This window comes from Zosterops lateralis, assembly GCF_965231275.1.
Source record: "Zosterops lateralis genome assembly, chromosome: 3".
NCBI lineage: Eukaryota > Metazoa > Chordata > Aves > Passeriformes > Zosteropidae > Zosterops > Zosterops lateralis.
In genome coordinates this window covers 53,202,537-53,216,148 of record NC_139764.1, presented here as the reverse complement: position 1 = coordinate 53,216,148, position 13,612 = coordinate 53,202,537, and the positions used below count along the sequence as shown (strand labels likewise).

General features: G+C 39.8%; 1 protein-coding gene across 4 annotated transcripts in view; it reads left to right on the top strand.

The window, feature by feature from the left end:
* ARID1B (AT-rich interaction domain 1B) overlaps nucleotides 1–13,612 on the top strand; it is a 325,115-nt gene that overhangs the window by 98,361 nt on the left and 213,142 nt on the right. For all 4 annotated transcript variants that reach the window (XM_083856435.1, XM_083856437.1, XM_083856436.1 and 1 more), the window contains exon 4: nucleotides 2,154–2,264. In XM_083856435.1, the coding sequence (XP_083712561.1) occupies nucleotides 2,154–2,264 (111 nt within the window). The remainder of the gene's footprint in view (nucleotides 1–2,153; nucleotides 2,265–13,612) is intronic.

The following is a 13,612-nucleotide window of genomic DNA, read 5'->3' as shown; positions in this document are numbered from 1 at the left end:
TCTCCCTGGAAATTTCAGTAAGAAGCAAGGTTAAAATCTTGCAAACGTGGGAAAACCCATGCTTGGAACTTTGTAAGGAAGTAATGGCTCTTGATTTTTCAAAATATAAAACATGTTTTGCTTCCCAGCAAAATCCCGTAGTGTCTGTTTGGAAAAAGGAACAATTGAGTTTCTACAATGACGTCTCCTAAATGGAGTATTCCATTTATCCTTTTTTCACCACTCTTGGCATAACTGTGTGGGTTTTGTTGTTGTTTCGACAAGTGGTTTTTATTTGGTGTAATTTTTTAAGAATTAGGAAGAACAGCGTTGAAGGCTGAACTGGAAGTTAAAATCTGGGGTTGCCGGGTTTATTGTGAATGCCTGTGTAGTGACAGCCCCGGCGTGCGTGAGCGTGGTGTGTGTGTGTGTGTGCGTGCGCGTTTTTAAATAAAAAGGAAAGCAGAGGTTTGCTCATTTGTTTGCCTATTGTGAAGCTGTCCTGCACCTTTCTACTCCTTTGTACTGGGGTGAAGGCTGCTGAATGGAGGCCTTGTGCCATTTGTTGATTTTAAACCTCACTGTTAATCCACAGGAACCTGCTGGTGTGCGCAGCAGGAGAGCTGTGTGACAAGTGGAAATCTGGGCGGGAGGGAGTGCGGGGGGTCACAGGGGATAATAATCATTCAGCCATCAGCCTTTGTCACCCTTAAGCCTAATTGTTACCCTCTGCTGGTAACCACATTGAAGTGCTGGCCTTTTAAGTGTTTCTTGATTTTACTTGGCACAGGCTTAGGCATAGGGTCATTTATTGCTGGGTTTATATCGTATCAGGTTTGCTGGGGTTTGTTTAATTAGCCCCATTGAATTTTCTGCATCCTTTAAAATAATCTGTGAGAGTCCAAATGGGTGGAAGGGGCTGAATGGAAATGGTACAGTTGTTAACAAATTTTTCACTGTCAGAAGCTGGGCTAAAACCAGAGGCAGAAAGCTTTTCTGCTCTGCCAGCCAGCTGCCTTCTGGAGTCTGTGCATGAGCTGCAGCTGTGGCTGTGGGCACTGGGCTGCCCGAGCAGTCCTGCACAGGCAGCAGCAAGGTGATGGTGGGGTGGGGCAGAGGGCAGCTTGCCCTGTCCTTCTGTGCCTTGCAGCTCCTGCCTACTTCAGGTATGCCACAAAATCGAAGGCCTAAGGGTGGCTGAAAGCAAACTGTACTGGTAGTAAACTAGGGAAGGGGAGAGGAGAGTTAAATCATTTAAAAACAAAGAAAAAGGTGAGATATCTTTTCTAGCAGAAACTGGTTCTTCAACTTTCCTTGCCAGTTATACGTGCTGAAGTCAGTATTAAGCTTTCTGTTGTTTTCCCTAAAGAAGCTGGTGTAGAAGCTGGTATAGAAGCTAAAATGAAGCCTGAATGTAAGGCTTTGCAAGAGGCAAGTATCTCTGTGTGGAAAATGACCTTGTGCTGGAGAGTGGGTGTTGGGCTGCAGGACAGGAGCTCTCCCCACCCATGCATGGTGGGTGTTGTTTTGGGCCATCAACTATGACTGCTTGGGCATGTCTAGTGAGGAAAATCCCCAAGTTACTGATACAAGCTTTGGAGCTACTCTTGATCAAATACATGTGCCCTCTAACCCCTCAGACAGAATGCGCCTCCAGCACATGCAGCAGTTGTGCTATGACCTGATGGCCAGGGTTTGAAATTTGCGCCAGTAGTACTGATGGTAAATCCAGGGGTGTTACAGGAATCTGATTACACAGCGTGATTGCAATCCTGTTTTCAAGTCCAGTCTTCCACCTGGCTCAGTACTTTATCAAAACGCTTGAGAATACGTCTTAGAGTAGGATGAATGTTTGTGCTTGCTACTTGCTCTTTTACAGTAAAATGGGGTTGTTTATTTAAGAGGTTTGGTTTTGTGTATTTTCCCATGTCCCAGTGGTATGATTCCCTGCTGGTTGTGGGCATGCATCTCCCTGGTTTTCTTTACAAACAGCACATGTCATAATGGTACCTGTGTGGGCTTGATACTTGTATCAGAAAGGTTTAACTAGCAAAAACTTCAGATCAAAAAAACCATCAGCCCTCCGCTGTTGTATTTTTACCCTTCTGTGATGCAGATTTAATTACTGTAATTACTGAGCCAGGTTAATAATTCTTTTACAACTCTTGTTGCAGGACATGTCTCAGGAAGGCTATGGAACCAGATCTCAACCCCCTATGGCCCCAGGAAAGCCTAACCATGAAGACTTGAATCTAATCCAGCAAGAAAGACCATCAAGCTTACCAGTAAGAAAATAATGTTTGTTTCAGTATTTTAAAATTGAAAGCACTTTACATACCAGTTTATTGCATCTGGGATGAGCAGATGAGAAGTAGTGAAAGAAGAAATATTAAATAAGGTTGATGAAAAATTCTTCTTAAAAATATGGTAACACCTTGTACATGAGTGTACTTGGGCCTGTTCTGGTTCAGAACAATGCTGTTTATTTGCATGCATGTTCTGTGCTTCTGTACATGTGTATTTCCATAGAGGAAATTGATTGATTTTTTAACTTTAGGAATTCCATACTTGCACAAACCAGTCTGGTGAGGAGGAGGCTTTTTTCTGTGTCCTTTTTCAAATGTTTTCAGTAGATTCTGATTTAGAATACTGTTACCAAGAGTTGTCTGTTCCAAACCCTAATCATCAGTAATGAGTTTGACATGTTAATTCTGTTACTATCTATTTCTACACAAGTGTAGAAGCAGGAATGACGGCAATACTTAGGCTAGGTTGATTTTTGGTTAGATTATTTTGGACTAATATTTATCAGCTTTTCTGAGCTCTGTGCATTCTGCTGTGGGGGAAACAGCACAAATGAAAATACATTGTGAAGACACTGCAGCTGCTTGCATTTTTGAAGGTCTTATAATGGACAAAGTACTTAGCCTTGTCTCTGTGTGCTCCTTGTGGTTTGGGGATTTTCTTGTTTGTTGGTATAAACCAGCATCAATTTAAACCAACTGGAATACGTTCAGCTTAAATGATGAAAACTTTATAAACTATGTGACCTCTGGCTTGGAATAATGTATCAGAAACATGCAGGATATTTCCTGCAGCTCACTGGGTATGTATCCATTTGCAGTTGGCTGAGGGATCTCTCTGAAAAGTTTATTGTATCAAGATATCACACGTACTTGTGAAATCTGGTAGTATGTTGTATATATTACCTCTGGCACACGGCACAATTGTAAATCCCTAAAAAAGGGCAATAAACATCTTCATAGCATTTTAAAGTTACATCTTTGGCATCTAGGACAGTATATGTGCTACAAATTCTTTACATCACTTTTTGACGTGGAAGTCTCAGGAAGAGCTATGGAAACTGTTATGAGAAAAGATATTCATTGGCTTTGAACCTAGTATTAATTTGACAGGTTTTCAGGAACCTGTTTTTAAACAGACTGATTTGTCTGAACAGTTCTCAAAAATGGATGCTGGCAGTTACCTTAAAAATAGTAGCTCCTGTGGACATTGAACTGCTTTGGCAACAGCTACCTAGTTTAAAAAGCAGGGGTACTAAAAAGGACTTTTTATCTCCCAGTTTTTCATGAACAGTGTTTATTAGGGTAGAGAGAAGTAAAGTTATTTATCAACTAATATTCTGCTAATTTGCCTGTGTTTTTTCTTAAACAATTGTCCTACTTTTAATACATGCTCCATCCTATCTCCAGCATCATGATATTTAAGCAGAGTATTGGGTATTATCTGTGTCCCTGAGTGTTTGGTATATTTAGTAGCTCATAATTATTCTAGGTATGAGTAAGCTGGTTGTATTAACAGTGAATGTTAACCATTTTGGCCACTGATCTTAAAGTCTAAGTTGGTCCCAAATGCTGTTACTGAGACACGTAATTACTGAAAAAGCTTTGATGCATAACCTGAGAGCACTTCATATACTCAAAAAACACTGCTGTTTTCATGTGGAGGGGAATGGAGGCTACTGTAATTCTGTATTTTGGTGTTGGTGTGGGGTTTTTGTTTGTTTTGTTTTTCAAATTTAAAAACAACTTCAGTTCTTTGTATGTAGCAACAAGGGTTTTTTTGATGATCCATACATTAAATGCTTTAATATAAGTCTATTCGGGGTAATGGTTTGAACATGGTGGCTTTTCCCTGAAGCAGGAGAGTTCTGTATTCTGTTTTAGACTGCTTATGAAAACCCTTGATCACTATTCCTTGTTCAGTATTCCTAGTTAGCTTCATTTTGGTATACTCAGTATGGCTTCTAAAGCTTGCTTTTAGGGTAATGTGGTTCTTCAGGGTAGTAGTCAGTAAGTTGCCTCTGTACAGTGAAGCTTGAAATTATAGCAGTGGTGTTAGGCTTTTAATAAAATTTAGTTATGTCTTGTTTCACGGTATTCTGGTATTTATACAATTTGCCCGTTATCTTTTTATTTCTTAAGGGCATTGTGCAAAATCACAGCAGCTATATAGCAAGCTTATACAAGTGTCGAAAAACAACAAAAGAGATGTAATACTAAATGGTGAATGGTTTTCTCTGATGTGGCTTTAAAAAAAGAATTTCCCTTTGATGGATTCGAAGAGGAGCTGGCCACTTTCTGCAGCACTGAATGCTGGCTTGTGTCACCCTTTGGGGGAGTTTTTTCAGCAGGTTTGTGTCACAGTAAGCACAGCTAAACAGCTCAATAGTTGTTCCGTTTCCTTCACACATTGTATATAAAAGTCCTGGCATGAATGTTCCCATAAAGTTCAAAGCAGACAAATTTGTAATGTGGGCTGGTAACAAATGGCTACAAACAAAATATGGCTTTATTAGCTACTTCTAATGGCCTGTCAGATTCTATACAATGCTTGCTTTCCTTCTCCTAACTGCTCTGATATCTGAAGGGTTTGACCTGTGGGTCTCTGACCATGTGGAGTCACTGAGAGCCCAAATGAAAAGTTGCACAGAATAGTGCTCCAAGCACTTTTGTTGGGGTCACAATTAGAAGGAAATCTCAAGCCTTTGAGAAAACACGGGAGTTAGGTACTCTGTGAAGGAAAGGAAGTCATAAACAGAAACTGTTCCTTATTAGAGTGGAGGGACGAATAAAGGGGGAGAGGCCTGAACAAAACTGTCTGGAGAACAACTACTACAGGACATATTTATCAAGACTTAAGGGATAATAGCAAAATACACTTTTTTTCTATTGTGAGAAAGCTGGAGCAGACTTACAGGAAAAAGCTTCCAAAGGATGTATCTGCAGATTTGTTGTTGCAGTAAAGGAGCTTGTGTCAGCAGTAGGCTGTGTGTGTATGAAGACTAATCCTTTATTTTGTCTTTAATAAGTGCATTTATAAATGTTCACATTGGATTCTGTTGATAGAACGAGAAGCAGAAAACATGATTTAATTTGTTATTTTTTTAAATTGGCATGAGTATTAAAGTAATTTCAGATAAGTGCTACTGGTTTTGCTGTTACTTTTTTTAATAAGGCCCTTTTTTGCCCTGTGTCAGGTGTGCTTCTTTGAGCTGTGAGGTCGAATGGCCCAAGGCTCCCAGCTTCTGCTGAAGTTTTTTTGTTGCAACCTTCAGGTAAAAGCTCTGTGGAATCTTGAGCTTCATTGAGGCAGAGCAATTCCTATGCAAAACAAAATAGTAGCCAGCAGTGGAGGTAGAATGCCACTTGAATCTTCTGCAGTGCTGTGACCTGACAAAGTTGGTTGTGATTCTACACGTCTTACAGCTGTATGAGCTTCAGAGCTCAAAATAATACATACTGTTGCTTGGACAGATAAACTTTTTTAAGATGTCAGTTGTCTTGTTTCATTATGCTTGGTACCATGGAAAACAGCACATCAGCAATCCCTTCCTAATTTTATTAACTGCTCCACAGTTCCATTCTACCTCATTTTAATGAGCCTCTGAAAGATATTTAGAGTGCTGGACGGTTTTTCCTCTGGTTGACACACCTTTTTTGTTGTAGAAGGCAGGTACTAAATTAGATTTCAGAGGACCTCTGTAGGGAATTAGTAGCAAACTAAATTCAAAACTAGATACTCTTGGCTCATGGAACAACATCATTTCAGATGGATCTCAGTAGGTGTAGGCTATGAGGAAAATACATGGGAGGGTTTGGGAATCCAGATTCTCTGTCCCACTTCTAGAGTATGAAGTAGCTTGGAAAATCATTTCAAGCAACAGCACACCCTGAACAAATGCCTTTAATGGGTGAAGTCTTAATAGACCAGGAAAACACTTCCCAGCATTACTTGAGCAACTGTGACTGAGAGCAGGAGGCAACTCTTCTTTTCTCAGAGATTAAACCACTGGGACAAGGGACTCTGGTGACATTTATACACAGCTTAGCCCAGTAAGCCCTAATCGTGATCAGGGTTTTGGGCACTACCATCATGTAAATATTAATTACCACTATAGCCCTTCTTGTAAGGACAAAGCAGTATTAAAGGAGAACATAGTGCATTGAGCCTGGGTTTTGTTTTTTTTTTGTAATCTTTGTTGAATTCTTTGCAGGTAAGCAAACACAAAGTTTGATTTAGATTTAAGTACTATTTTAAAAATACAGAGTATTGGTTGTGATTTGAGAATGAAGAGAAGAAAATCCTATAAATTGATTATTTTTAATTCTTGGGAGGCAAAGGCTGTTGCCAGCTGATAGATGTGTGTAGTACATGATAGCAAATCTGTCCTGAAGTTGTTCATGTCTCTGCCTGAAAATATCTGTTTGGGAGTGTGGTAAACCGTGAACAAGAAAGAAATGCGAGTATGTAATACTTGTGAATTAAATTCTCCACTGTTTTTACATCAAGTAGGATAAAACTGGTGTGCCTCTTTCCCACTTTTCCTTTCTCTTTTCTGCAACATTGTAAAATAACTGAATGATCTTGTTTTCCTTTGTTTGGGTCAAGAAATTTTAGCTGAAAATTGTTACTCTGTGAAAGAAGATTATTGACTCAACAAGCCTTCAATTTTCAGTGAATAACACTCCCACCCTCTAGCTTCAGGAACATGTGGTGCATGCATTCTATTTTAAAGTACAGACTGTAATTTAAAACTGAGGCAGTTTGATGCCCCACTGAACTTTGTTTAAGCCTGGAATAAAAGGAAAAAAGCTTCAAGTTGCAAAGAAGTGACTAAGCTATCGCAAAGGTTTTTCTTAGCCTTTACGTGCAGACTTGGAAGAAGTTGCTATTTTTTCCAAGTTATTTTAATTCTGGATCAAGTGCAGTTGCTAGGTTGTTTGGTTGGGTTTTTTTCTTAACATTCTTCATAATAAACCTGTAGCTAGAACCATTTTCACACAACACATATGTATAGAGATATCAAGTATATGTATTTCTGTGTGTTTCTGAGGTGCAAAACATGCTCTGTAGCTACTGCATCCAGAATCTGTATGTGGCCTCCCATTTGTGTTAGTCAGAATAATGGGTCAAAGCCAGTGTGAACCACTGCAGCAGCATTGACACTGGTGATGTTATCAGGGAAAGGAACTTTGTGTGCCCACGTCCTAGCCCACATTTTTCATTTGACTTCAGTTAAACCAGGACTTTATGTAGGGTGGTCAAAGTGATTCATTGTCCTAGAGTCAACTTGTACATCAAGTCCCCTTTTGGGGAAAAAGTGCAATTGAAGTAGTGCAGAGCAGCCTTGGGCTTGTGTTGTCCATGTAGGGTTAAACTGAAACATTGAAATCAAAATTACAGATGCTTTATTTAATTAGTGTTCTTAATATTTGTAGTGTAAAGAAAAGGACCTGTTGGTTTTGATTTGTGTTTTGTGTTTTACAGAATTACTTTGTTTTGCCTGACATATTGATCATATTTATTTAAAAGAACAGTTTTAGCTTGTTATTGAAGTATAAAAAGTAATTTCACTAAGTATTGTAAAAAAAGATACTTGACTATTCATCAGCTTTTTCTGAGTCAAAATGCTTTACATTTACAATGTGTGCAACATCCCTGTAATAACAAAATGGCTAATTTATGATCCAAGAAAATTTACAAATGCAAAAAGAAGTACTTAGTCTGACCTCTACGTGAAATTTATGTGGGAAACCTGCTAAGGGATTATAGATCCCAGTAGTGGTTAGAGTTGCAAAAAATCTGTAGTTAAATAGGCCAATGTTGTTCTAAGTGGAATAGTAAAGTATTAGTAGCTTTTTTCCTGCAATGCTTTTTGAAGCCATGAGAAGTTGCATCATATACCTCCGAATACTAGAATAGTATTAGTGTTGATTCACAACTTAAAGAAATTAGATTTAATTTGGGTGGTTGAAGAATTTTTATTTTCTTACTACCCCCTGCCTCATGTTGATCCCTTTTGCAGAGACTGCTGCCCTTCTAGCTAGGGTGACTGAACTGCACTTGTGGTCGCCTCTGAACCACCAAATCTTGCAGCTTGAAATAAGAGGCAAGCTGAAAGCTCCCAAGGTTACTTTAATATGCAAGGCCATAAACTGTAGGAGCACAGGTGCCTCTGCATGCATGGCTCAGATGTACCTGCTGCAGGGGCTGTAACTGCACTGGCTGTCCTTTTAATCTGCCTAAATTTCCAAGTCAGTGCCTTTAGGTTCTGCATTTGAGAATCTATCTCCAAAGTGGTAGGGATTTTTTTTATTTGGGGATCGATTTTTACTGTTAGAACATTTTACATAATGTGTGTATGTACATGTATAGTGTATAAAAGTACACATACCTATCTGCTTGGTTGTTTGTAAATTTTGAGTTGATAGCATACTATAAATTCCAAAGCTTAATGTATTCCCTGGTGCGTGTCTTTGTTCATGCCTGTGTGAACATTGGGATTACAACTCAGAAAGTAAGACAAAGGAGTATTACTCACTTGAATACCATTTCAGGAAGTACCTGAGACACTGTAAATGTTTTTTCTTTATTTTTACCACCAGTCTTCCTGTAAAATCGGATTTTTTTTTTCAAGTAACTCCTTTGCTTGTCCAACCGTTGTGAAGTATGACCTCAGCGTCATAACCTTGGCTAAACACAGTAATTCACTCTGACCAGCAACATCTGAAGCCTAGCAGTAGATGCCTTTTCTTTTTCTTCCTCCTTCCATTCCTGTTTGCTGGGAACATGTTGGTTTCTGGTGCTATTGTTGCAGCTTTCATGTTTAAAAAAAAAGTTACCAGTCTTTGATGTGATGCTGACTCCTGAGTGGTCCTGGTCAGCTGCTGTTTCTGTGTGAGCAGATGTTTGTGCAGTCACGGTCAATAGTGTTAAGATTAGGCCAGGTTTCACAGTGCTTTGTCTGATTGTTTACGGTGTGTCCATAATTGCTGGGGATTCTAGGTGCCATCACAGTGCAAATGGGAAGTGCTTGTAACGTACTATTTGTTTCATAAGATGGTGTTGGAATAATGATAAATTCAGTCCTGTACTGTGAGGCCATTCACATGTTTTAGTACCGTTATTTTGTTGTTGGTTGCTTGTTGGGGTTTTTTGAGGTTTGAAACAGGTTTTTAAACATTCCTTAAATGTGTTTTCTTTGAACCTAATGTCTTGTGCTACTTAAACCTCCAAAACCTTCCTTTCTTTGCTGGAGCCATATATCTCAGAGTTGCTATGAATCTTCCCTTGAAGACAGTGATATGTGGTGACTTTTTACAGAATCTCTGCTATATTGTGCTGTATGTGAGAAGTGCTTTTGAAGTCTGTTTCATATAGATAAGTTTCCATTATCAATTTACCTTTAAATACACATATACAGAGACACACACAAGCAGAGGAGGCGTCTGCATTTGTCTTTGGAAGGCATTTACATTTTAACCTGCTGCATCAGGTTTTTTTAAGACCATGCAGATTATTCTCTGCCATTTCCCACTTAATTCCAAACACAAGACTTTGTAAAGATGGTCCTATTTGAATTGACAGTGTAATTTTGGAGATGAAGCATCATAGAATGTTGAAATTAAAATAGAAAAGCTGATAATTCCAGGAAAGGGCTACTTTCAGTTCCCAGTCTTGAGGCTTTTGATCTCTTCCCTTCCATGCACACAATGGCAGATGACCCTTTTAATCATCTTAACCTTATTGTGAGATTTACGGTGTTAAATAAGACTTAGGACCTAAATTTTGAGGCACATTTGAATAATTGCATTAGGATAGGGAAATATGCCATCCTGGATTATTTGTTTTACATTACAGTTAAATGGCATGAATTTGTATCAATATGTGGTGTTGGGTTTGGTGGTTTTGTTCTGGTTTTTCCCTTCAAGGTGGAGATTCCCTTAATGGCTATTCTTCCACCTTCCAATTGAGGTTATCGTTTTGGGAAGTAATATAAAGATAAGCATACCTGAGCATTTGTATTTATTTTTGCATGTAGTTATACATTATGCATCAGTAAGCTTTAGTAAGGTTGGCTGAATATACAGTAGTGGACTTAGTGTAGAGAACAAGGCTTGTGTCATGCCATAGAATAAGGTGTAGATTCACATGTATATTTACAGTATCATAGCTGATGAAATTTCCCAATGCATTTTGCACAAAAGGTAATGAAAGAGATCAAAAATGTTACTACTCATGTTTCTTAAACGGCAAATTATTCAATAACCAGTTCTAGCTTTTGAAAAGTATGGAAATAAAGGTAGTGGAAGTGATCTGAGATTTTTAAATTCAATTGTTACAATCAAAATAAGATTAAATAGGTAGATAAAGTGGTGTATGGATTAAGTACAGACATTGACCCTAGTGAACTAATTCATTATGGCGTGGGATAAAACTTAATGCAAACTGTTATCTTTTAGGTTTAGACTTGAAACTGAAAGCCTTAGCAGTTTTTCATATGATACTCCATGGGAAAGTGCAGATGGAAGAAAAACTCCAGATTATTTCTTTCCTTTATTTTAACTTACAGTTCATGTCAAGATTTTAATAGCATGGGTTAATGAAAGCTTCACAGAAACCTATTTTTTTCCATCTTGTTTGTTGTATCATTATTATCATGCCTACATGAAAGCGTGAAAAAAAGGAAAATTCAGTGCAATTTTCACCACATCTCTTCAGAATTTATTGAAACAAGGCTGCAAAATCTTAAAATCTCTAGGTTCTATTGCTGTTGTTTGGCAGGGGGGATGGCTTTTTTTTTTTAAATAAATAACATCTCATAGCTTCATCTGGATTCTCTCATAATCCATTTTCTCTCAGTCTTCTTTACTTTCCTTTTTTTTTTTTTTTTTTTTGCTTGTACCTTTAAAGAAGATTTACGAAGACTGCATATACACATTGATGTTTTGAAGTGACTGCTGATTCTTCTTGCGTGGCTTTTTAGACATTTTGCCCCCCTGGAAATCACAGTAACAGCATTTTTGTTCCTATTCTGAGGTATGACAAAATCCAGGGGGGGTTTTTTGGCTCTGGAAGCTTTGGGCTGCTTCTGGCCAGAGCATAATTCCAGTGCTGGGACCACAACTGGTGTGAGAGGGGCATTTGGCCTACCCTACAGAGTTGTCTTTCTCCTCTGCAAGGAGCCAGAGGTTACATATCAAATCCCGTGAAATGATGAGAAATGCGCCCATGCATGTACTTGCATATGCTTGCACTTCAGTTCTTTAATTTTTGCTGGTTAGAACCAGTGATTTCTAGTGCTTGCTTTTTAATGCTATATTCACAGTAATATAGGTCAGACTGAAGTGTATCCTGTAAATTTTTTACCTTATTTTTGCTAGAAAAACAAACATTCCCTCCTGTGTGAATTTTGATCACTTGACCTCCATTTCCATGGAGATGTGGTCAGAGGGCAGTAGTCAGCTGGCCATGCCAGCTAAGGACTATCGTCACTTACAGCATGCAGTGAAACTCCAGAGTTTAGAAGTAATTAAAGGACTTAGTCTGACACTTTTTTTCTCCACCACCCACACCCATTAAAGATGAAACTTGGAAACAAAATATGTGATCAGCTATGGTGCAAAGGGTTTTTAAAAAAAAATTATTTAAAAGAAGATAGAAACAACAACAACAACAACAAAAAAACAACCCTAACCTCCTCCTCCTCTATTCTTTTTATTTTCAATTATTCGTTTCCCCCGCAATCTTAAACATTCTGTATACATATCTATGAATATTTGAATTTTTTGCATACTCTCAATTTCTATGTGCTTATTTTAAGAATAACATGGGCTCAGCTTTGTCAAAAGCTGGATTTTGTATTCCACAGAACTGAGAGATTCACGATTAAACAAGTGCTGATCAGGCAGCTTATGCTTCTCCAAGTTCAGTCTGGCGTTATTGGTCCAGGGTCGCATGCAGGATCCAGGTCAAGCTTGTGAGCAATCCATACCTCCAAGCCTCTCAGAGTGACAAAACCCAACAGCAGGTGCTGGCCCTGCTGTACCTTGGACTGGCAGAATGTGGATCAGGGACAGGGTGCGGTGGCGTGTGCTGCTGCTCGCCCAGTCAGCTCACAGACCGGCATGTCATCCTAGACTGCAGCGGGTGCATTGGTGTGTGCTGTGTTTGCTGGCTAAACCAGGCGCTCTGGGCTGCTGGCCTTGGGGCTCAGAGTTAGAGGTGTCTCGGGACACTTCTGGGCTCTTCAGGTGGGAAGGTGCCTTTCTTGTAAGAGAACAAAACCTCACAGTACTTTTGTATTGAGAGGGAAAACAAGTGTCCCAATTTCTGCAGAACAGGGTTAGATTTCCTTCAGACTAGGCAATAACAAATTTATGCTTGTAATACCATTTTGATTATACCCATCTCTCTGTATGTGTTAACATTAAAAAATAGAGTTCCAAGTTTTGAGTTATTTAAGGATCTAGCTTTTCTCCATCTCTTCTGTATCCTTTCCAGGGGGTTTGCAAGGTAACCCAACTTGAGTAAACCGAAAGGGAGTACATTGCTTTTATCTTGTTTTCAGTGGAGAGCTGCATTCCCTCCTGGAGACTCGGCACAGCAGAGTCTAAAAGGTGCATCCAGCCTTGGATCCATGGCTTCCCTGGCAGCACGCTGAACTATTGCTGGGCTACAAGGCCAGCCTTACAGATTGATTTCCAAGTGGACATTTTTGTCACGTTTAATAGGAGCACACTGATGAGACAGCGGTGTGTAAGCTGAGTTAATGTCTGTTATTTCTGCACTACCATTACTTTTTATTGCCATTATCCACACAGTGGCAAAACTTGAGTGAGCTTTTTCCTTCCCGCTGAGGGTTTTCTCCCCAGAACCGATGATCTCACAAGTATCTCCACTCTTTCCACCAGGATGAAAGAGCGAACACGACTTTGGTTGTTGCGGTGTTTGGAATGACACGGCAAACCCGAGGGCGAGCCGGTGCAGCAGAGCCCGGGCCGTGTGTCCTTGGGGCGGCTCGGCACCGTGCAGGGCACTAGTGTAATGGCTGGTGAGGTGGCAGGGAGCTCTCCCCGCTCCCTCTGGCTGCTGCGCGTCTGAAATTACAGCTTTGTCTTTGAAGCCGGGCGCTCTGTGGCGTCGCCATGGCGACGGGCGGGTAATGGCCTCCGCCGGGCCCAGCCGGGTGTGCGCCGGCCCCGCCAAGGCCCCGCTCGCCCGAGCGCTCCCCGAGCTCTCCCCTCGCAGAGAATGTTTAAAAACTGCGCTTTTACGTGGCCCTACCAGATTAATAGTCATGGTTTATTTCGTTTTAACTGCGGGGATA